This window comes from Rhopilema esculentum, chromosome 7, assembly GCF_057945365.1.
Source record: "Rhopilema esculentum isolate cy_ngs chromosome 7, ASM5794536v1, whole genome shotgun sequence".
In the NCBI taxonomy this organism is placed as follows: domain Eukaryota; kingdom Metazoa; phylum Cnidaria; class Scyphozoa; order Rhizostomeae; family Rhizostomatidae; genus Rhopilema; species Rhopilema esculentum.
Genome location: NC_142821.1, coordinates 2,028,249 through 2,051,719, shown reverse-complemented (window position 1 = coordinate 2,051,719; position 23,471 = coordinate 2,028,249). Strand labels below are relative to the sequence as shown.

At 34.5% G+C, this 23,471-nt stretch overlaps 3 protein-coding genes and 1 long non-coding RNA gene across 5 annotated transcripts; 2 read left to right on the top strand and 2 right to left on the bottom strand.

Annotated features, from left to right (window-relative positions):
• The first annotated feature begins 285 nt into the window (after positions 1-285).
• On the top strand, positions 286-14,341 carry LOC135683334 (uncharacterized). 2 transcript variants are annotated; one of them, XM_065198566.2, is made up of 8 exons: positions 286-1,096; positions 2,750-2,809; positions 4,418-4,495; positions 5,377-5,482; positions 10,011-10,293; positions 11,127-11,185; positions 11,611-11,658; positions 14,072-14,341. In XM_065198566.2, exons 1-8 carry the CDS (start codon positions 673-675, stop codon positions 14,235-14,237), a joined length of 1,224 nt encoding a protein of 407 aa, XP_065054638.1. In that variant the 5' UTR covers positions 286-672; the 3' UTR covers positions 14,238-14,341. The 2 variants fall into 2 exon arrangements, with proteins under 2 accessions (XP_065054638.1, XP_065054637.1); XM_065198565.2 differs by having other exon boundaries at positions 290-1,096; positions 10,008-10,293.
• Positions 14,342-15,070: 729 nt separating this feature from the next.
• LOC148959913 (uncharacterized) lies at positions 15,071-17,789 on the bottom strand. Its single transcript, XM_089109208.1, has 2 exons — positions 17,432-17,789; positions 15,071-15,523 (listed from the first exon to the last, which is right to left on the bottom strand). Exons 1-2 carry the CDS (start codon positions 17,492-17,494, stop codon positions 15,326-15,328), a joined length of 261 nt encoding a protein of 86 aa, XP_088965334.1. The 5' UTR covers positions 17,495-17,789; the 3' UTR covers positions 15,071-15,325.
• Positions 17,790-19,031: 1,242 nt separating this feature from the next.
• Positions 19,032-23,164, bottom strand: LOC135690643 (uncharacterized). The gene is made up of 3 exons (XM_089109207.1): positions 21,921-23,164; positions 20,003-20,108; positions 19,032-19,215 (listed from the first exon to the last, which is right to left on the bottom strand). Exon 1 carries the CDS (start codon positions 23,162-23,164, stop codon positions 21,923-21,925), a length of 1,242 nt encoding a protein of 413 aa, XP_088965333.1. The 3' UTR covers positions 19,032-19,215; positions 20,003-20,108; positions 21,921-21,922.
• On the top strand, positions 19,209-22,074 carry LOC135690644 (uncharacterized). Its single transcript, XR_016143866.1, has 3 exons — positions 19,209-19,596; positions 20,026-20,390; positions 21,936-22,074. It is a non-coding gene; the product is annotated as an uncharacterized LOC135690644 (long non-coding RNA).
• Positions 23,165-23,471: the final 307 nt, after the last annotated feature.

Genomic DNA, 23,471 nt, shown 5'->3' with positions numbered 1-23,471 from the left:
AACCCCGAAGATATTAAGAATCTTTATCAAGGCAGGTCCTTTCTTAGTTTCTTTCAAAAATAATATCTGCCTGATATAAAAAACTATTGCAAACATTGCTTTTAGGGATAATTCATCCTATTTTTTTAAAATATAAGTAATCTTACTTTGTTATATTGTTTATTCTCTTTGGATTTGTTTTAAGGATGAGGTAGCTCAAGGTTGTTTGAAAAAGAAGTTAAAATTATACTGACGAAAGTTTGTGTTTTCGAGTGCTGTGGAGGAGCTATCATGCCATGACAACGGAAATTATCTTACTATTCATTAAAAGTTGATGTCAAATGGCGGGTGGCCAGAAAAGAACCACTTTCTTGTTTGGATAAATTACGAGGAGCTCAACGCGTGTTTTAATTTCAGAAGAGGCAGGTTGTGCAAGAGACTTGGTTACGCGAACAGTTTTGTGTATTACAGCTGTGTTTATGTTGATTTGCTCGATTGATCAAATTCTTAAGAACCCGAATATCTCCAAGGCAAGACGAAAGAGTCGTCGATTCGTCCTGTGTTTATTGTAATATAGTTGAGCATTATGGGCTGGAACAGATAGTTGCAGCAACAATTCGGATATCCGTGTTGAAAAGATATTAATGCTTGGATTCGTAGACGTATTGGATTGCAAAAGATAGTTGATGAAACATGGACCTAATATCAGGCCATTCACCTTCATCCAGTGTGTCACCTCCAATATCTCCAATTAAATTATACAGTCAGCCTACAACGGGACTACCGCCGCTCAAGAATTTACCTGTTTGGAACCGTACAGGATTAGAAAAAAATAGATTTATCCGTTCGATTACAAAAGATAGTCAAGAAATTGGAAAAACAGAATTTGTTGTGAGCCCTTTAACATCAAAAGGCACACAGACATCGCCCCCTGGAACTGCTTTCGCTAGATTAGAACGTTACAGTAATAATAATGATTCTGGAAAAGATAAGTTCAGGGTGGACGATAATTCTGCGATGGTGGCTGACAAAAAATTATATTTTGTTCAAGCTGAGCATGAGGGTGTTCTAAAAAAACTTCACGTGGAGTTAGACCGGCTCAAAAATCAAAACAGAGGTATACAACTCATTTCCATGTTAAGCTTAAGATAAATGAAAATATAATGAAACACTAAAGATAATTATTCTCATTGTTTACGACTCTGCATGATACCTAGTGTGAGGTTGTGGTAGTCCAGAATGTAAACATTGAATCTCCCTTTTCTCTACCGGACTTTCTTTCTAAAGCATAATTGAAAGGAAAAGGCAGTAGGCTACCTTGTATTTGCAACTGGAATGTTGTTTATTTGGATGCAAAAAATACCTGTTAATTGCCATAGGACAAAGATTAAAGGAAAAGTCAGAAAAACAGTTTAGCAAAAATATCTGTTTTAGATAATTAAAAATATTTTTTGAAGTTTTAGTTAACTCATACTCAAACAAAATCTCTAGTAGTTAATAAGTTTTTAGGTTTTCTTATGATAATGTCATCTGCCTGACCTGACAAATAATCCAGACAAATTTTCCTATTTTTAACATTTTCTTAATTTGGTATATTGTTTAATGATTTAGATTGCTATCATTGTTTATGAATAGGAAGCAGCCTGACCTGAAAATTATACCAGGTTGGAATTCATTTAAAGCTCACACCAAAAAACAAAAAACAATTTGAACCAAACTTGTTATTCCATGCTGGATATCTCCAGTGTAAGCTACATGGATTCCATAGTGGAAGTTATAGCAGTGTCTAAATCTTACCTCTAGTCCAAACCTTCAAAGGCTTTTTTTACATCATATTAAGTGATTCCCAAAATTCAAAGAAATCACTATGCATGCAAGATACAATCATTACGACATCTTGTATGCACCTATTAAGGATATCCTTTCTATGTTTCTTGCTTGTATCTGTTTCTTGTCTTGCTTGCTTGCAGTTTTTGTTTCCTAGATTTATTTACTATTTTCAAGAAAATGCCTGATTATTGATTCTCCTACTAGCTAACGTGCAACTTTCAATTTTTGGAAACTTTGCAAAGCACCACCATTATGTTAGCCCCCCCCCCCCCCCACATACACACGCAAACTTTCCATCTGCATGCTTTTGCATATTGGGCACACACAGTGCTTAGTTTATAGCCCTATAAATTCCTAAATATGTGTGATTTTAGGTCGTAGTCACAAAAGTTTCCTAAAAAACTTCTTATTTAAATTATACTCATTGCAAGATTTACAGAATCCAGCAGAAATCCTATCCTGTGGTTCTTCCTTCTCACACATTTCAATTTTTGGGCATTGAAAAACTTTGTTCTGGTTTATATGGAAAGGAATCGAATGACACATTATTGGATACATCTCTACTGACTGAGGAAACATAATACTTTCAATATTGGTTAATGAATCCTTTTGTTAAGTACAAGACTGTTGCTATATAAGTATCATCCAGACTGGGAAAAATTGTTGAGCACTACCACCATAAAATTTTCCTAAAGGAATTTGTTCATGCAAGAAACAAAGTATCCAGTGTGGAACATTATTTATGACCAATTGTTTGATTTGGCCTAAACATGATACCTTTTAAAGACATAAAAGGATAACCTATCAATAATACATTAATACAAAGAGTCTTCAGCAAATAATGGGTCTTATCCCAATGATACAATTCAACCTGTTTTCAATTAAGAATGCATTGAACTGTTGACTCATTCTTATCATGTTATTGTTTTATCTTTTTTAGATCTTACATTCAAGTTGGTGATGACAAATACTGGATTCTCTGTATCGCCTGATTCAAAAGGTTAGTTTTTTTGCAAGAAATCCCGTTTTAATCCTTTCTATTATTGCAGCTTAGACACATCTGAACAACCTTTGTACCATAGAATGTTTGTTACCATGGTGATGAGTAACAAATGTAGGTGTTATTATATTCCAAATTTCTTTTCCTTGAAAGTTACTTTGTAGTATCCAGTGACTCCAGTTGCCTCTTTCAGGATTCTTTATAAATCTTTTTTCAAATTCAAATTACACTTTTTGTATCAGCTGCATAAGCTTTTCTTGTTCGAATATCGAGAACAAGTAAGCAGAGGTTTTCCATATATTTTTGTGGGGTTTTTGGGTGTGGAAAATTTTTGTATTTCATCGAGCATCACAATTTACTTTGGTTATTCCAATTGGAAAAGTTGAATCAAATTTAGATCTAATCTTTGTTTGGTTACAAAATGCAAAAAGAAAAACAGAAATATATATTTAAAAATTCTAATTTGCAAGTTTATGTAATCAAGACTTTGGAATATCATTAGCAAACAGTCAGCCATTAAGATGCTGTTCTAAGAGTTGAGTATAATATTTAGTTCATTAAAAGGTTCAGTACGTTGCAGCTGTGGATATCAGGATTGAAGTTAGGCATTTTTAAATCAGGCTATTGAAATTAATTTTTTAGAGTCCCTTCTGTACCAGCATTGATATTTTAAGAATTGTATAGGATGATAAGAATTCATTAAAATAGGTCATCTTGCATCATTAAGTTGGTCACCTTAAGTGGACCAGCATTTACCTGAAATTGTCAGGCCAGCAATTGCTCCATGTAAAGATAACCAATGAACGAATACCGTAAATCCTCAAGTTAGCCTGGGGGCTCATTTATTTTTGATATTTTTGGATGGGGGCTTATTCGAGGGGGGCTTTTTATGTTCTTATAAAATTCTAGACATTAAGAAGACATTTTTTAAAAGACCTCGTTTATTTTAGTAGAAATTTCTTTATGAGGATTTAATTAATTACTATCAAAAATATGAATTTGTTGTGGTAATTCAAAAAAACGCCATAGGCAACCTCAGATGGCAAAAATCATCAAATGGAGGGGTCAATTCGAAAATTTACAGTAGCAGTGGGGGCCTATTCTAGGAGGGGGCTTATTGACAATTTTTAGTTCTAGGGTGGGGGCTTATTCTTGGGGGATGGCTTTTTCGAGGGGGGGGCCGATTCGAGGATTTACAATATTCATGTAGATTTTCATATAATGCCATATACCAAACCTTTCTTTTCAAAATCTTCAGAAGATGGTTTCATTTGATCAAATTCTAGCATGCTTTGTATGTCAGTTCCAATTATACCTAAAAAATATTTTGCTTCAGTTGCATTTTGGAAATTGTTTAATCACAAAACATTAACATAAATGGTGTTAATATTCCTTGATTAGGTTTTATCCAAAGCTCATTAAATTATTAATTTTGCAAAAGAAAGCTTTCCCTGTATCCACCTTTTATCATTTGGTGGTTTTATAAGATTGGTCTGAAATGGTGACATCAGTTGGAAAACTATGCATCTGTGGTAAGTACAGCATCAATAAGAAATTGAATTAATCTTATGAGAAGGGTGTTCTGATCATTTCCCATTTTCATTGTAGACACTAAAGACTTAGTTAACAGAAGGGAAGGCTCTGGCAAACCTCGACAGCCTTCCTTGATAAGGAAGCAGACTTTGGGTATGATTCTTCAAGATTGCAATCATACCAACTTCTTTATTAATTTTCAATGAAAAAGTTACAGAGTTTGTTATTCTTTATCTTGTTTAATTCCTCAAAGTGTCAATTTTTACAGATATTATTTTGTTTCCTAAAGTCTGTGTGTTATATGATACATCAAATTAAAAAATTGCTATAATTATAGACCTGATTGTAACTTTTTGTGAATTTTTTCCTTTTTCTATTGTTAGGTGAATCTTATTTGTCATACAATTTAGAATAAAGATAAAACATACCTATTCTTGTTTGTAGTTTGAATAATTGAATTACTGTTGCATTCAACAATGACAATTTTAACTCTTCTTGAAATGTCAAGGTGCTTCATTCAAGACCATACATTTAAATTTTGAAAAATATGTTAATACAAAACGCAAGCAGATAATGCATGTCACACATCCTCTTATATTTCTCCCAACCCAATCAAACATAGATACAAAATTCAGTAGCTGTGGAGTGCAGTGGTGCCAAGGGGAGTATAGGGGGTACCCCCCCCCCTCACTTGTCAAAACATTGTCTGCAAAATTTTCTAGAAATTTATTAAAAAATGTTAAGAAAAGGCAGATCATATTTTCTCCTAAGGAAAGTTGACCTGGTACAAGTCATTGAAACAAGGAAAAAAGGGCTTGGTCTCACTGGTCACGCCCAGCACCCTCCCACTCTGCAGTGGCTGACACAGCTACTGGTGAAGTGTAAAATTGATATGTCTGTCTAAAATTGAATATGCAATGTCGATTTCTTAATAAGCTAATACACTTTTAAAATAGATCACATTCACCCTTGTTTCCTAAAAGTTCTGCATGCTTTTCTTTTTGTATATAAATTTAAATGTTTTATTTCCCCAGGAGGAAGATCAGATGGAAAGAGAGATTCCTTTTCCAAAGAGGAGACAAAGAGACAAAAAGCCAGCTATAGGTCTGCAGGAAGCAAAGCATCTCGTACCGAAGACAGGTAGGTCATCTTTTGATTTAGGCAAAGTTGTTTTTGCATTTGGTAGGTTTTTAAGCATCATACCTGCCCCAACTGCCTTAAAAATTCTGTTCAGGAAAAACTTCAAACATAAAAGCCAACAAGATTTGATTCTATATCTATGAAATATAAAAGTTTTAATTGACATTTATAAGACCAAGAAAAGTGTTAACATGTTATTAACCATAATTATTACAATTAGCACAGGTTCCAAATCTTTGATTGGTTTGGAGATTCAAGTTTTCCACACCTTATTGACCAATCAGTGTTGAAACATCTCAAAAGACAACAGAAAATAGAACTTATATATATTATTTAATATTCATGTCAAACAATTCTCCCATAGGACTTTATCCCTCTGACACGAGAACCTTTCCTCTTACTGCCAAAATATATAACCATAGAAGAAATTTGGCTAGTACAATGAATAATTCAATTCAAGCAGTGAACACCTCTGCATTTTGATTGGAAAAATTATTGTTTGGATACAACAATTTTGTTTCTTAATGCTGGGTATTAGTTAGAAAGAATAGCAACTAAACCTGATGTTGTCAATCTTATGCTTTGATCACTTCAATGAAAGTGGATTAAAGGTTTATGTCCTGTTACTAAATAATTTTTTGATACTAGCTTACACATGCAAATTAGGTCAATCACTCCCTTCATCAAAGAAAGAAAAATGAAATTGAATTGTTCAACTTTATTAGCTAAACTCTATTGGTGGAATGAAATTGGAGGAGATTAAAAAATTCTAAGTTTTCTTTCACTTGGAACAAATGAATTAGAAAATGCTAGATAACAAGAATAGAGATGATTTAAAATTTAGTTTAGATTGCTGGGCCTTTTTTTTATAAATTGATGTTAGAAATATAAATTTTGTCTGCAGTATTTTAAATCCTTAACCCATTTAGCATGATTTAGCTCCTAATTCATTTGTTCTTAAATAAAAGAAAATGTTAGATCTTCTCCAATTTCGTCCACCAATAATGTTGAGCTCTTAAATTTGGAGATTTCTTTTGATTCAATGATAGGATTGTTTGACCTTTTTGCATGTGTAGACCAAACTTAGCAACAGGAATCTTATTAATTCATTCTTATTGAAATGATTGATTCAAATGATTGAAAGCATATGGGCCAGCTGCTATCTCTTCTATTCAATATCTAGCATTAAGAAGTAAATTTGTCATTCTTTTGTAGATTTTTTCCTATCAAGTAGCAGATCTGTCAATTAGACAACTTTTATTGAATTATTTTTTGTGCTAGCAAAAATTTGTTTTTCTGATTGAAAACCTTTTATTTAAATAGATAAATTCTTATGTCCCTGATAAATTGGCTAAAGAAAGACGTTTTTTACGTTGTTCTTTTTCTGCTGCCTTTTGAGATGCTTTGAAAAAATTGATTACAAATGCTTTTTGCCTTGTAATAGATTTTTTATATTCCAAGATCAAAGTAATTGTAAACTCAGTATAATTGTGCCCAGGTGTTTTATAAATATAATTTCTTTGAATATATATAATTATATATTATATACATTACTTTTTGCAATTATGGTTACACAGTCCTTTTCGTTTAGCGCGTGCGATCGCACCCGCACACGCCTGCACACGCGCAAGTTAAATTGCGCGTGCTTTTGACCACACGCGCAAACAGGTGTTTTTGCAGTTTTCTGTTAAAGGGCCTCTCCAGCCAAATTTTGCACTTGCATTTTATTGGCAATTTTTATAAAGAAGTTGAGCCTGCTGATCACGAATTCGTTATTTGTTTTTCGATATTTTTTTACAGTTTGTGAGATATAAGCTCTTGCATTTCGATAATTTAATTGAATTAACCGACAAAAATTTTTGGTTTGGTGACACTGTGACGCAATTTTGACGTCACAGTGTATTTCGGATAGTCTCGCCTCAAACCGAATCGAACGACGGCGATTCGCAAATTGAACACTGCAAGTGATAGTACTTTCAGTTCTGTTCCGCCAGCTTTTAGTTTAAGCATTTCAGACACCAATTCTGAAGCCTTTAGTTGTTCATCGTTTCTGGAGAACAACTGAAGTGACAATTTCGATTAATTATACGCGAGGGAAGAGCTGGAACAGGAACTGGAACAGGATGCAGTTATCAACGCGTGACCATGAGTCCTTCACGCTTCGGTGGAAGATATACGAAATTCATGGCGAACGAGAGCCGCACATTGTGACGTCAGAATGTCACCAAACTGATTCGGCTTTTGTCGTTTTTTTCTCGGAAAGGTGCAACTTTAAAGCCTTACAACTTCTAAACTAATTGGAATTTTTCAAAAACAATGACTTTGTCATAATACACGCACCAGATGCTAACTTTTAAGTCATTAAAAAAAAATTTTTTTTGCTGGAGAAGCCCTTTAACATCATTTTCCCATGGTCTCATGATTGTTTATCCTTTCCCTTGTTACTTGATTCGCACTTTTGACCACAATATGATTTTTCCAATTTTCGGAAGTGATGTTTGGCTTTTGACTGAGTGCTCCATTCAACTTAGCGTCTCGTCTTTCAGCTAAGTCGCCATTAGCATGTTAAGTGTAATAACTGATTTCCTGTCAAAACGTAATTAGGCCCTGAAAGCAAGTAGCTGTTGGAAACAATTTTTACTTGCTCTTGTAACTTTGGAGAGTTACGACGACTTTTAAAAGATGGCTGCTAAGGGCAACAGAATCTGTTATGTATTGATTAATTGAGTTTTGCTCTTGCACGTATTCGAGTGGCTTTTTCCTTCTTGCTCCTTTTACCAATTTTATCAGGTTTGTACTTCAAATTTTCTTACAAGTGCGATCGCACGCGCAAATTTGTTTACATGTGCGATTTGCCACACACGCGTAATTTTGCTCACGAAAAGGACTGGGTTACATAAGTATTTTTTATTAGTAGGGCTTAGTTTAATATTACAGAGCATACATGTTATTGACAATTTTTTCCTCAAATTTTGCTAAATTTGTATTAAAAACGATCTGTATGTTATTTGATTTTTCTAAAGGTTAAACATTTTTTCTGTTTATTTCATCTAGCATTGTTCACAGAATGCAGTATTTTTGGCAATCTTTTTCTAGAATCAATCTTTAATTTATAATTGTAAGAAATATATAATAGCCATCAAATAGCACCACTGATCTCACTTAAATTTTATAGTATTTCATCTCTTCTCGCAGTTTTTGTGAGAACATCTTTTATTCTTGTTTCACTTAGTAACTTTAACAACAAATGCAAGAGAAAGTTAACGTAAACCGTTTAATCTATTAAATAACAAATAGACCCTTACATAGAAGCTGTTCTTTTTTTGAGTCCCAGGAAGTTTGCATTAAGTTTCATTGTTTCTAAAGATGTAGTTTGACCCTTTGTTGCAGGAAAAAAAATTAAAAATTCTAAAGATGCAAAAGTGATTTCAGTTTATTAATTTCACAGATGTTGCTTATCACTCTTTCCACTTGACTTTTTTGCAAAGCTCTACATGTGGGTGTTTCACTCCCATTTTTTAAAGTCCTTTCTTCATTACTTTATATGTAAAATTATATTTTTGTGAGTTAACTGATGACCAAACTATTGAGATAAAAGTCTTATGTGTTTTATGTAGTTTTAATTCATCAAATTGATCTACTTATCCCTCCACAACACATTCCTTGTTGCGGTTTTGGATTTTTCTCTTTTGATAATACATTTAAGGTTTGAATCTTGCCTCTGCAGTGTAGCTACCTAATTCCAAGGGCGAGATCAGATTTTTTTTTCTCTTCAAAGGTTTTATTCTATCATGAACTTGTTATAAGATTCATTCAGAAATATTCAGTGATTTATCATCGTGGGAACTCTTGTCAGGTCATATAAAAGAACAGAGCAAAGTTAACGATAATCTAATGCATTAACTGCATCTTTTATTCAGGAAGCATTCTTTCGTGGAATAATTCGATTACCTAACTGTTTATATTAATCTTAGTATCTGTCCCGTAATTATTATTCAAAAGATGGAAATGATTTTAAAAAGTTTTCAGCTTTTTTCGAAGATATTGTTGATGTTGCTCTGATGTTGATATCATGTGAATGGACTGAATTAATCCATATTTCAATCCACATTTAGAAAAGGGGTCTGGTTGCAAAAAACAAAGTTTGCTGAATAGAATCAATTATTATCATCAACATCATAAGCAACAATCACAATAATCATCATAATCAATCGTCTCTCTCTCTATCTAGTATACACTTTGTGTATGCATCCCTGCTACAAATTTGATTTTCCAGCACATGACTTTGCCAATCCATCACTGTTTCAATATTCCTTACTTTTTCTATATTAATTATATTATATTATATTATATTATATTATATTATATTATATTATATTATATTATATTATATTATATTATATTATATTATATTATATTATATTATATTATATTATATTATATTATATTATATTATATTATATTATATTATATTATATTATATTATATTATATTATATTATATTATATATTCTTTATTCTTTCAGCAGCACCAGATCTGGTTTATATTCAGCCAAACACAGTCAGAAGGAGCAAAAAATTCAACACCAAACAATAAATAAGAACAATTCTCCCTATTTACCAAGCAAATCCATTGAAGTTGTAGAACAGAAAGAAAGCTTGTTTTCCAAGCCTGCTGCAAGCGTGTTACAAAATGAGACATCACATGATACAAACACACCAGCTTTAATCACTGGGAAAGATTACACACCTGAAGATTATGAGGAAATTATCAGAAATTTAAAACGGCTTAACGCAAAGCAAGCTAGTGAGGTAAATTATATTCTATGATATAAAGTAGATTTGAGGCAGTATGTCCCCTATTGTGGTCAACTTTATTTTCACGGGAGTGAAATTCACGCACTGTTGAGCTTGATCGATAATTAAAAGATTTAAACCAATCAGAGACAACTTTGACTCCAGAGCTTTTGAATCAAATGGCTGTGTTCCCGTTGTAGCGAATCTGTGGCTAGAAAAGTTTGGTTCCTTGTTTGATTTCTGCTACACTACAGATATGTCAACAGGGAAAATAATACAGATATGCTTTTTTATCATCATTCAATTCCAGTTATGAAATCTTCTTGCCATTTTTGATAGCCCTTTGCTCGCAGTTTCAAATGTTGTCCACTACCGCAGCTAGGCCAGGCAAAGCGAGCAGCGTAACCGTTAAGGCGGGATAAGCTATTGTTCATATTAGCCAATCATTGAGGGGACAGACTACCTTTTTACTTCTTTGTATTTTCTGATCAAGCTCATTTTTACATACCATGTTAATTATCCACCAACTATGTTCAAAATAAAAGCAAGCCACAAGCAAATTTTATCATTATTGTGTTGTTTAGCAGCTGTTTATTATATTAAATATTCATAGTTTATCATTACCAGTAGAAAATATGTGTACAACTTACAAAGGTTTACAAAAACACACCTTGGGTTAAGCCTTAAATATTCTCTCATAACTCATTATCACAGGATTAAATTTCTCAGAATTTAGATTTCAGGTCCATGCTTTTCCTTGAACCTTCTTGTACCTAGATTTTATCTAAGCCTTTAATTGTATCTGTTTATTTTGTATGCTTGATGTAAGACGTGATAATTTTTTCTAGCTAAGTCATTTGAAAGAGAAGTTGGTTGAGAAAAGAGGCAGATATGATGACTTATACTTGTAAGTTGATTATATCTTCACTTATTTTAGATTTTCCAGTTCATTTCCCATTTTATTTTGTTTGCATGTTATGAGGTACTTTGGTTCAATAATGGAAAAACGAATTGATGCAAAAGCAACATTCGCATTGCTTTTTTCATTGGATTGACAATGTTATTTGATACTAAACTCATTTTGATTTATGTTAGGAGAGTTTTTCTTAATTTTTCACAATAATTCTTGGTAGTTTTTAATTCAGATATGTTCATATAAAATCCAACAATTTTGACATGATTATTAAGTTAAGATATAATAATTATACAAGACCTATAATTATTAATTTAAAATAAAATAAACTTGTGTAACTGTTAAGCACGTAGGAAATTTTTTTCTTTTGAGGCTTCAAAAATCCAGGGAAAGATAATTTGATGCTTCCTTTCTCACAGGCCATCAACTAACCATCTACCAAAAATTGATCTTCGAAATGCATCAAAGTAAGTTCTTGAATGCCTGATTAATTGTATTGGTGTCCAATAGTTATACAATTTTGTTTAGATCAGGCATTTTCGTAAGAAATAGCCCATGCGAGTGGCCCATCGCTCCCGTGATTTCTCTTGCGCGAGCGATCGCTCTGATAGTGAAAAAATTGTTCCTGTTATAAGGTACCTTTGTTTAAGGTAATATCAAATGAAAATGAATGGTTACGATGATTTGTAATGCACTCCAAGAAAGACTAAATCCTCTTTATAAGTGTGCTTTGTTTATAAACTTTATGTACATCACGAAGGTCACAAAGATGTTATTGCCGGATGATCGCAAAATGCTGTTCCATACCTTTTAAAAATGCTTTCACTGCCCAGAAATTGTTTCAAGTGCTAATGCAGTTCAAATACTAAGTATTCAAAAACACTTACGATTGAATTGATTTTCAAATGCATTTTTCGTTGAGGTGTGGTTAAGTCAACATACTTATATTCCCTGTGTTTTGATGCTTGGTTCACAAAAGATGACTAGAATTGTGTTAATTGATGAGACATTTATTCCTCACAATTTACTGTTTTGCGCGAGCGTGGTTTGGTTTGCGCGAATGCTGACGAGATCGCGAGTGATCGCTCGCGTCAAACGAAAAAGCCTGTGAGATACATACCTTTGATTAATGTCCCAAAAGTACCTTTTACCATGGAACATTCTTCTGTGTTCTGTCACAAATTTCCAAAAATAATTAGTAATCATACCTTTTGTCATACTTTTCAAGCAACCCAATGCAAAATGAAATAGTTATTTTATTACTTCATTTTACACATTAATTATACCAGGTTCTGATGTTGTTATTTGTTGATTAGCAGTTGTTCTCTTATAGGTCTGTTGTCATTATAGTTGATGACTTCCTCTATAGTCTTCAGGGTGTTCCACAAAGCTCTGTCCTTGCTCCTGTTCTATTTCTCTTCATCAGTGATATACTTTCTTCTCCCTCTTTAAAGGGGCTGTGTCATGGTTTTGTAAACAAACCAAATGCACGGGACATTGGAATTTGCAAAATTGGAATAATGGCCGATGGTTCTCCGGTGCTTCAATAAGTTCGATAAATTGTATTTAATGAGTGTATTTACCGAAAATGAAAAGGACAATTACTTTATTTCCGCATTTGTACTGACTATCGACAGGAAATGTGTAAAGCAATTGGTCTAGGCCAAGGAAATGAATCTTTATTCAATCAATGGCAAAGATATTTCGTTTCTCTTGGTGAATTTTGATGGAATTGGACACTTTATAACAAAATGATCACTCCAAAATTGTTCTGCAAACTTTAGAAAATATTTTCGCTTATAATTTGCGCCGGTGAGGGAGGTTTTTTGTTGTCATTTTGGCCTATTTCTATTAACTGCTCCCTTCGTGTTGCTGTATTAAAGCTGTAAAAGTAGCCTTATTTTTTGCATCGCCATCCTTTATCCAAAGAAGTATGGTGATAAGACTGAAGAAAGAGCCTTTATTTTTCGTTACCTTTCATAAAATATACAAAAATGCGAAAGCTTCGCACGATGAGCACGGATACAAAAAACTGTTTTTTTCCATATTGATTTTCCTATTGAACGCCTGTTGTTTCACCCAAACAACTTTCGCTCAACTGGCATGTTGCCACGCGGGATGTCCCCTGTGACACAGCCCCTTTAAGTAATCACTATTTTGCTGATGACACTTGTCTGAGCTCTTCATGTTGATTTAAAAATCTCAGCCTCACTTATCACTGATGATCTGATAATGATTTAAAAGAAAGAGTGTTGACAACAATCTAAGTTCAACAGAAATAAAACCACCCATGTTGTATTTTCACACAGGTGTCAGTATGATTTTCTATTTTACCCAGTCTTGATTGGAGCTCTTATGTTTCTTTTATTGTGAAATGCACATCTTAAAAACCACAGTTTGTGTCAAGGTTTGCCTGGTCTTTTTAATTTTTCATATTCAAATTTGTCTGTCTTTTGCATAGTATCCATATACGAGCTTTGCACTAAAATATTATCTATGACTGCTTCACAAAATCTAGTCAAAGACCATTTGCCTCACCTTACAAAATCTCTACAACCTCTTTCTACTTTGTGTTGTGATGCTGACCTAAACATCCTTTGTGGGTTCTCTCCTTTTTGTGCCATTTTCTACCAACACTGCTTATGAAAGAAATTAGTGAGAAATATTCTTTCTGGTATTCAAATAGGTGCTCTGAAGGTGACATTTAAACTTTTCTTCTATTAGATTATTTAACCTATGAGTAATCATCTTTGTAAATAATAATATCGGTCATCTTGCAATTGTTTTATAATACACATTACAAAAACCGTCATTGTATTCCATTTGGAACATTAGGGTTTACAATCTTTCATTTGCTTATGGATGATTCTTATTTCTTAGATCTGCTAAACTCCCACCTGCACTTCGAGGTAAACACCAAATTGTTAGCTTACCTGCATTGAAACCAATTCTGGGAAGTAAGGTCACTAATCGACAAAGAAAAGCACAAGCAAGTCATGTACAAAGGCAACGATCCAATAAAGACATAGCACAAAAACTTATTTAGGTCAATTTTTAATTGAGAACTTCAGACTGTAGGTATTAGTTATTGTGTACATATTTATAATGCATGTGAACCTGCTTTCAAAAGACCATTGTTACAGCAATGCATACCTGTGTAATTTCTTGTGAAATTTCACCTTCCATAATAAATATCATTATTAAAATAGAGTTTTTAACTGAAGTTATATTAAATTCATTGTCATTTTAACTAACAAGGACTGGACATGGTTTTAGATAGTTATAATGCTAGCTTAGAGAGGTCTATGTCTATTGGTTCTATAGTCAAGGTCAAAGTGAAGAATCATAGGTGAATTAGAAATAAAACATCGTAATTGCAACACAGTGCATATTAGCCTAAACATTTCTGTGTCCAAAACTATTGTATCTTTTGTCTAATCTTTGATGGACCTTTTTCTACTTATAGAGTCTGAGTTTTTTAATCCTATGCAGCACTGTTTGTGATAATACAAACATTTCAAGCCTTGGTGATTTGCAAATGCAAAAATTTGATTTCCAGAGTAAAGTAGGCCTAATTCGGTTGACTGATATTTTATCATGGTGTTGGTCACAGATAGTGCTGTTCGAACCAGGCATGTTTACAGCACTTTATTGTTTCCAGCTTAGAACTAACATGTTTCACATCTAAAGAGATCATAAGAAGTTTATGTCATTCTAGACCTGGGATATAAAATGTTGCCTTGTTAACAATATTCACATTTGAAAAATAAAATAAATAAAATAAGTAAATTGCAAGTTTAAAACAACACAGAAAAAAAACAATTAGTTTTATTGTTGGTCTCGTTATCTATTTTCTCTATTATTAGAAACATTTGAAACCATTATCAAATTTCATATTAACCAATTTTAAGCTAAATATTGTTTGACGAAAAATCCAGATGTAAGGTAATAACCAAATGTCATTGAAAAGTGCTCCCAGACAGTCTTCTTAAAGTTTGTCTTTTGTATGGCTATTCAATTCTACTACATTAAAAAATATTAGGAACGGCTTTAACTTCTGTTGGTTTATCATAAAATGCAATTTTTAACCACAAAAGCGAAGGGCCATTATAAAAAACTGCCATTGCATAAATATTAATGCATTGCTTGTTGCTTTTCCCATTGCTCTGGTGTGAGCGTTTTCATCGTAAAGGCATGTATAGATTGAAGCTCCTCAGACAGGGCACTGTTAACCATTCGGTGTCGCTGCAGCAATGGCTGTCCAACAAATTTGTCTGATACAATAACAGTGGAAAAACTGGTTCCACATCCACCAGATATATCAGTGATAGCCTTCAAAATAAAAAGATTGGAAAAATCATGAGAAATTTAACATTATAATAGAAAATATCACAGTATTTGAAAATGTGCTCATTTCAAGCCTCTTAAAGAGATTATAAATAGGGAAAGTTCTAAATTTCTTTTAATCTAATTTATCACAACTTTTCAGCAATCCTCTGCACAATGGCCTCAAATTCCTGTATTTGAATGTTATAATATGCACAAAAAAGTCCTGGCAAGAAGACAAACATGATAAAGAAATGTGTCTTCTGTAACCTAACTGGTTCAAAGACAGAGAAGTGTTATTTTATCAAAAGCAAACTTAATGCCAAGTTGCACTCCTGGGAGCAGGATGTGTGTGTTGAGGTGCTTGCAAATGGATCATTCACAACAAGGCCTGTTATTGTATGTATCAAACTAGTCACTAGACCTGGATGATATGATTTCTGAAATTAAGAAACTTAATTAAATTTAAAGACACAAAGCAGTCCTTTACCAAGTAACATTCTTACTGCCCCCCCCCCCCCCGCTGCTCTTTTTTCAGTGGTGCAAAGATACTCTTAAACGGATGATCATATGCATGGCCAGAAACGTAGAGGGCAAAAAGAGCTGTTATCAATAAGAGATGTAATGTTTGATGACAGCACTAGAAATTAACTATAACATTTGGAGGTAACTCACTTTACTGTTGATTTTATACTTTTTAAAAGTTCTTCAGATATGTATTGTAAAATGTAAATATAGTGATATAGTTTAGTGATAAATCCACTACAACTACTTGAGTATGTAGTAAGGTTTCATTATGAAACTTCATATTTCGTGATAAAATATTCTTGATGAAAATTTGTCTGAATTTTTTCTTTCGTAACCCCTCTCTCACACCATTGATTGTATCGCAAAGTGAATTTATCTCTAAGTGGTCAGACAGTGTAATTCCCCCTCTCTTTTGGGAGTTCATAAGAGGTGATTTTAAAATCTTCAAAATGCAAATTGTTATATTTTTGATGAAAGGATCTGAAATTGTGGAGCAGGCATGTAAGTAATATATAAAGCATCTTGCTATCAAATCATGATATACTTTGCTTGCAGTAAGATATACATAAGACATCCAATGACACAGAGGTGTCTTGTGCCAGAGGTCTGGGTAGACTAAAATAGACAACTTACAAAGTCAGTTGTTTGGGGGGGGGGGGAATGGCTAAGTTGTTAGCATCCCAGACTACAGTCGAAGGGTTGTGGATTAGATTCCCTGACATGACTTAACTTTTACTCAAGGTGAGGAGAGACATCACCTCTCTGTAATTCTAGGCAAGGGAATCACAAAGCATGCACACATAGAGAGAAAGGACCAGGACACAGCTCGATAAGCACAACTCCTCAGTACTAAAAATCTAATGTGCGAATGGCTCAGTTTTTTATTAGAGGCGCTGACTACAGACCCAAGTGTCTGTGGCTCGAGTCCAAGATATGACCAGACTTTCATCCAGAGTGAGGAGAGCTGCCAGCTCTCAGTAATTCCAGGTGTAGGAATCACGATGTTATAATTTAGTTAATATAGCTGATAGTTTAGCCATGAATAGCCAAAATGACATGTTTGGTCTGGGAGAGCTGAGAGCCCCTGCTTTATGATATCCCTCTACTTCTCTATAAACAATCTCAAATTGTTTGATTCGTTGTAAATAATTATATTGTAAATTTGTAACATAGGTAGAGTTTAATTTGTTGTTTTTGACACAGGTAGGTAGTTGAGTTTAAAAGTTAAAATAGAATGTCATAGTTTTCAGAGAAATCGTCTCTGAGCTGCTTTTATCTAATGACAGACTAGCAAACTAAGATAGGCTGCATGCTGCGAAGCTCAAGAAAAGTTCTGCTCATACTCTCAGATTTATAATATTATAAGATTAAGCAAACACTCCTTACCAAATGGATCGGCAAAAAACTCTCTTGAAGCTTCTTTTCGACGGCGGTTTTGTCAACAGACATCTTTCAAACAAGCAGAATATTCAAAAATGAAATTAGGCCAATAGGAAAGTTTGCAATGAAAAGTGCATGCGTGATCTTCTTTTCTAATCCTAATGGTTAAGTGGTGGGCCTAAACGCATCCACGGGACTTTGAAGTGCTGAGCTGACGCTTCAGGTGAGTTGTTTGTAATTTATTTAAAACATAAATATGAGCTTGTAGCAGTTTATGAATCCTATTTTCAACCTGAATCGGTTCAACTGGTGACAAATCAATATCAGTATAGAATCAAACATGGAATGGAAATAAATGCAACTTGCTTCAGCCTCTTACTGATCACGAGACATTGGTCATTTCCTGTTGGTCGGACTCAGGTCGGACCCACATTGGTCGGACCTTCTGAAAAAGAGCCCCCCCCCCTCAATCAACGGTCAGGACCCCACCATTAACCTTCAGGTCACTTGATTACTTTTCTAAGGTTTTGAGTGGGCACATTGTCGAGTTGAGAAATAAACACTAACTTGCCTTCAAAAATGCTTTGTCCATACGACAGGAGCCGGCTTCAGAAGATCAGGGCTATGGCCCTATTTTTTTGCAGAGTCCTTAATTTGCCTTTGCCCCCTTCTTTCCAACTTGTTGTGTCAAAGTTGTCGCCTGAAGTAAATTTATGCAACAAATTCAACTTTGCCTGGCACATTTGGGCTTGGCTGTCATTTCGGACAAATATGTGGTTGTGAGAGGTCCTTGAAGGAAAAACTATTCCATGGGTTTTTTTTTCAAGAGACGTCATAACTCGGGGGCATAGAAGCACGTGTTAATCAGCATGAGAAGGGGATTGCCGATTAAGATGCATACGCGAAAAATTTTCTCACGACAGTCAAGCTCACGGTGAGTGAATTTACATTAATTACACTTTCTATACACTTTTACATTACACTTTCTACCTGACCAAATCTATACACTTTTTCAACGTATTGCAGGACCGGCAACACCAGGGCCCCTCACTTTTCTACAGAGCAAAGTAAAACTTTAAGGTAAAAGTAGAAAGAAATGTAGTCCACCATTCTGTAACTTATTGTGCTTACTGTAGAAAATAGCGTTTTGTTCTGTTACCGGTGACGTAAACGCACGCGGTTAGTTAATGAGTGAGAGTTGGAGAGTTGCACGCATTTTATGAGAGAAAATTAAAAAATTAAACAAACCTTGGTGTAGTTTGATGTAGATTATTTTCCATACCTAGAACCAAACGACGTGGGATTTATACGAGCAACGCGCGGCGTTCGACCTGATTCAAAGACATACCAGTGGAGCCTGCCAGTCCTGAAAATGAACACTAGAAAAAGGGGAAAATACATAATTATTTGGGTCGGGTGGGCGTATAAATCCCACGTCGTTTGGTTCTAGGTATGGAAAATAATCTACATCAAACTACACCAAGGTTTGTTTAATTTTTTAATTATTTTCCATAACTAGAACCCAAACTCCTTTCGGTATTTATACGAGACTTCAAAGAGACTGGCAATGTGTTGATCAAGAAGACTTGAACTGAGAAATGATCGATTGTACGCACACAAATAATCAATATTAACAATCAAAATTGGCTAAAATGCTACTACCAAAGTTACTTTCATGAATTGTCTTATTATAAAAACGTCCAAAAGTACTCGAATTCGACCATCCTGCAGCTTTGTTTATAGCTGTTAGCGATAGGCCAATACTTCGTGCCTTGGATGTTGATGCAGCCCTAGTAGAGTGAGAGGTAAATACATTAATATCAATTCCTGCCAATTGCAAAGTGGTTCTCACCCAACGTGAAATGGTCGAGGTGCAAACAGATTGATGAGGAGATTTATAACTCACAAACAATTTCACTCTCGGACCACGTAGAGAGAATGATCTAAACAAGTACTGCTGTGTGTTAAATACAGGACAAATAGCCTTGCTATCAGGGAATGCACGGAAATCAAGAGGTGACTGATGAAAACCAGGTCTAGTTGTTTTGAGAACTTGATCAATATAACAAACAACTCTGTCATCAGAAACATCCATAAGTCTGATGTCAATAGCAGCAAATGTTTGGTCTCTCTGTCCTGATAGAAGACAAAACAATGTTACAAGACGAAAGGTAAGCATTTTAAATGGAATAGCATCTGCATCACCTAGGCCCTTTAGATACTGTAACACAACATCAACATCATAAGTGTTAACATGCTTAGGAATACTCGGCCGTATGTTAAACATCCCTCGCAGTAATCTCTTAACGAGTGGATTGTTACCAAATGACGAACTTGTATCTGGTGTCATAATATTGGATAATGCTGAACGAGCAGTGTTCATAGCAGAGTAGCCCAAATTATGTTTGTTAAATAGTTCTGTTAGGAAGTTAATTCCATGATTAATAGAATAATGTGTGGGACATATGCCCACTCTTTGACAGTAAACAAACCATCTGTCTAAATAGGTAGAATATTGTTTTGAAGTACCAGATGACCAAGATGAATCAATTATATATTTGGCTTCAGATGATATACCTATTGGTAATCTTTTGTTCCAGATATCATGCCAGCTAGCAGTTGCAGAGACTTCTGTAGTGGGTGCACAGCTTGTGGACGGTTTGGCAGTAACATTAGATGCTTGCTGGAAGGAATAACAATTCGTTCAGAAATCAACATTCTATTGTACAGAGAATACCAGGGACTATATGGCCAATTAGGAACAATTAGAAGACCAGTTGCATTGTCAGAACAAATCTTTTGTAAAACATTAGGAATAATTGCAAATGGTGGAAAGGCATAAAATTTAATGGTTGACCAGCTAAATGTAAACGAATCAATTGCTGAAGCCTCTGGATCTGGCCAAAACGATGCAAAAGGCTTAAATTGGCAATTGATTCTAGAGGCAAATAAATCAATGTCTAAGGTAACATTTAATTTTTTGATTACAAATTTAAACACAGATGGATTTAACTGCCATTCTGTTTGAAGCTCATAGTTTCTAGATTCAGCATCAGCTAAATAGTTCTGAACTCCTGGGATGAAGGACACAGATATGCAGTTTTGATTCTGGATAGCCCAATTCCAAATTTGCTTCACTTCTTCATTACAAGCCAAAGAACGACAGGATCCCATATTTTTAATGCTGTGTACTGTTCATATTATCAGTCAAAATTTTAACATGTGTATTCCTTTGGTCAATCAAAGAAGTTAGCCCATACAAAATAGCCTTTAGCTCAAGCACATTAATATGGAGTTGTTGCTCATGGAGATTCCAAACCCCTCTTGTCCTTGTACTGCCTAAGACAGCTCCCCAACCAGTAGATGAGGCATCAGTAGCAATAACCATTTCAGGATTAGAGATTGCCATGTCATTAAATGAGCTTTCAACATTATCAATCCACCATCTTAAGTCATCATAGGCTGTTTTAGACAGTGACATTGCATGGTCAAAATTGCCCTTAGAAATAGCTAGTGCCTGAATTTTGTCATTTTCAAATTTAACAGCAGGGAATGTGCTCACAATTAAGCCTATCACTGATGCAACATCTCTTATTGATAGGTTATTAGACATACACAATTTGGAACATTTATCTTTAATTTTCAATACTTTGGTTGATGGGAGGGTGACATTCATTGTTTCTGAATTGATAGTAAATCCTAGATAGGTAACACACTTAGAAGGAATAAAATTAGATTTTTTAGGATGAATAACAAAACCTAAAAAATCCAATAATTTGATTGTTTCAACAGTAGCTTTAATACAAGCATCATATGATTCATCAATTATTATGATATCATCAATATATGCTGAGACAATGAAACCTTGCTTTCTCAAGAACGCTAAAGCAGGTTTTAATAATTTTGTAAACTTCCTTGGACCAGAACATAATCCATTTGGTAACGCTAAGAACTTAAACAGTTTGTCTTGATACTTGAACTTCAGATACTTTTGACAGGATTCAGATATGGCTACTGAATAATAAGCATCCTTTATATCTACAGTACACATAAAACAATTTTGTCTAACTAATTTGATAACCTTGTCAAAGGTGTCCATCTTAAAATGCATATATGGCATAGACTCGTTCAATTTCCACAAATTAAGAATAAGTCTAAAAGAATCACCATCTTTTGGGACAAGAAAAATTGGGGAGATAAATTCATCTCCTTCATGATCACATTCTGTTATAACATGTTTATCCTGTAATGTTTTAATCTCTGCTAGAATAAACTCATTTTCTTCAGCTGAAAATGGCACAGCATAATTTCTCTCAAAATTGAGAGGCAATGAGAATTCAAGCTGTAAACCAGCTACAGTTTGTAAAGTTTCAAAGTCACTAGTGACAGTATACCAACGTTCCAGATGATTTTTAAGTGCACCTGCTCTAAATGTGTCAATCTTGTACAAAAGATATTTTGTCAGTTTAGGGAGAAATGAAATGAAATTATTTACATTTATCCCTTGTAGGGCTTCTGCTTCCGCCGATATGGACGAGACTTCTGGCCTTTCTCTAAAAAAGACTGCTGAGTAGGGCCATTATAAAAAGAGTGCTGTGTTCGCCTATTAAACACTGGTATCTGCCTATCATGTTGTCTATACCTAGTAGACTGAGGCATCGGTTGAGTAGCAGCAGAGGCAAGACGTTTAGACTCCCTTTCTTGCTTCAGGCGTTTTTCAATGTCGTCTCCAAACAAATGGTTTGAGACTTCACGAGTAGGGTCACATAGTCCCTGTACATCCTTGTTAAGTATAGGTCTTATATTAAGCCTTCGTAAATTTGAGATATTGACACTGGCATTAGAAAGAACAGATAGTGCATCAAAGGCTTTCAAAACAATAGCCTTTGTGTCAATAAGGCTATGATTCTTTTCTGCAAGAAGTAAATCATCAGCCAAAGTTGAAATTATGTGGGAGGATTTAGCAACAGAATGATGAACATCATATAATTTCCTCTCCCTAGCCAAAACAGAATCCTTAAATGAAGGCATTTTCGTTATCAACTTTGGCATAGCTGGAACAGAAATACTCTCAAGGTTAAGAGGGTGCTTGTGCCTCTTAAAAACCTGAGCAACTGCTTTTCTGCTGGGATTTTTCCATTGTTCCTCAATTTTTGAGGCCAGCTTATCAGAGGAAAGACCCTTGCCTTTCTTGTCTAAAACTGCCTCGGATAACTCATTATCAACAAAGTCCAAGACTTCTTCTTCCATATTAAGATCTGGGACAGATGCCTCAGAATTTACTGTGGAAGGCACATGAAACAACGAGTCAATATCCACTCGCTTTGAACGTTTGGATGATATAGCATCCTGATTTTCAACGGAAGAAAAAGCTTCCGGATAACATTTTGTGTGAGACACAGAATCGTGCTCAAATGAATTATGGGTCTGACATACAGACATTTCATCATAAGACCTCTTGCGACGAGTTGGTGAATGCTGGTCAGGTCTTACAGCTGTGCAGGAAGAACTCCGCTCTTTATCCCTGCCTATATTATGATTAACGAACTCTTTAAAAAGTCCAGTCAATTCGTTTAAATCTCTTCGTACATTCAATAAATCTAACGACGAATGCGTATGAAGAAAACCTGGTTGTGTTTCGGAAGAACACCCAGGATCGACTTCGACTCCTGAACCTTGCACGTGTGGGGTCAGAGGTCGAAGGTCACTAGTAGCATACAAATTATCTTGGTTATCCATAACTAAAAAACAAATTGTAACTAGTGTAAATATCCACGTTAGATGTAGCTTGAAAATAAAAATGGAATACGATAAATTCAAAACGAGAAAAGTAAAATACCGACTTGTTCAAACACGTGGCTCCACTGGCTTCTTATCAGCTCGAAACACCAACAGGTTGAAGGTCGAACGCCGCGCGTTGCTCGTATAAATACCGAAAGGAGTTTGGGTTCTAGTTATGGAAAATAATTATAGTTAAGCTTCAGCCATCGTTCTAAAATCGTTTTAGTTAATATAGTTTGGAAACGGGTTCTGCAATGTAGGCAGA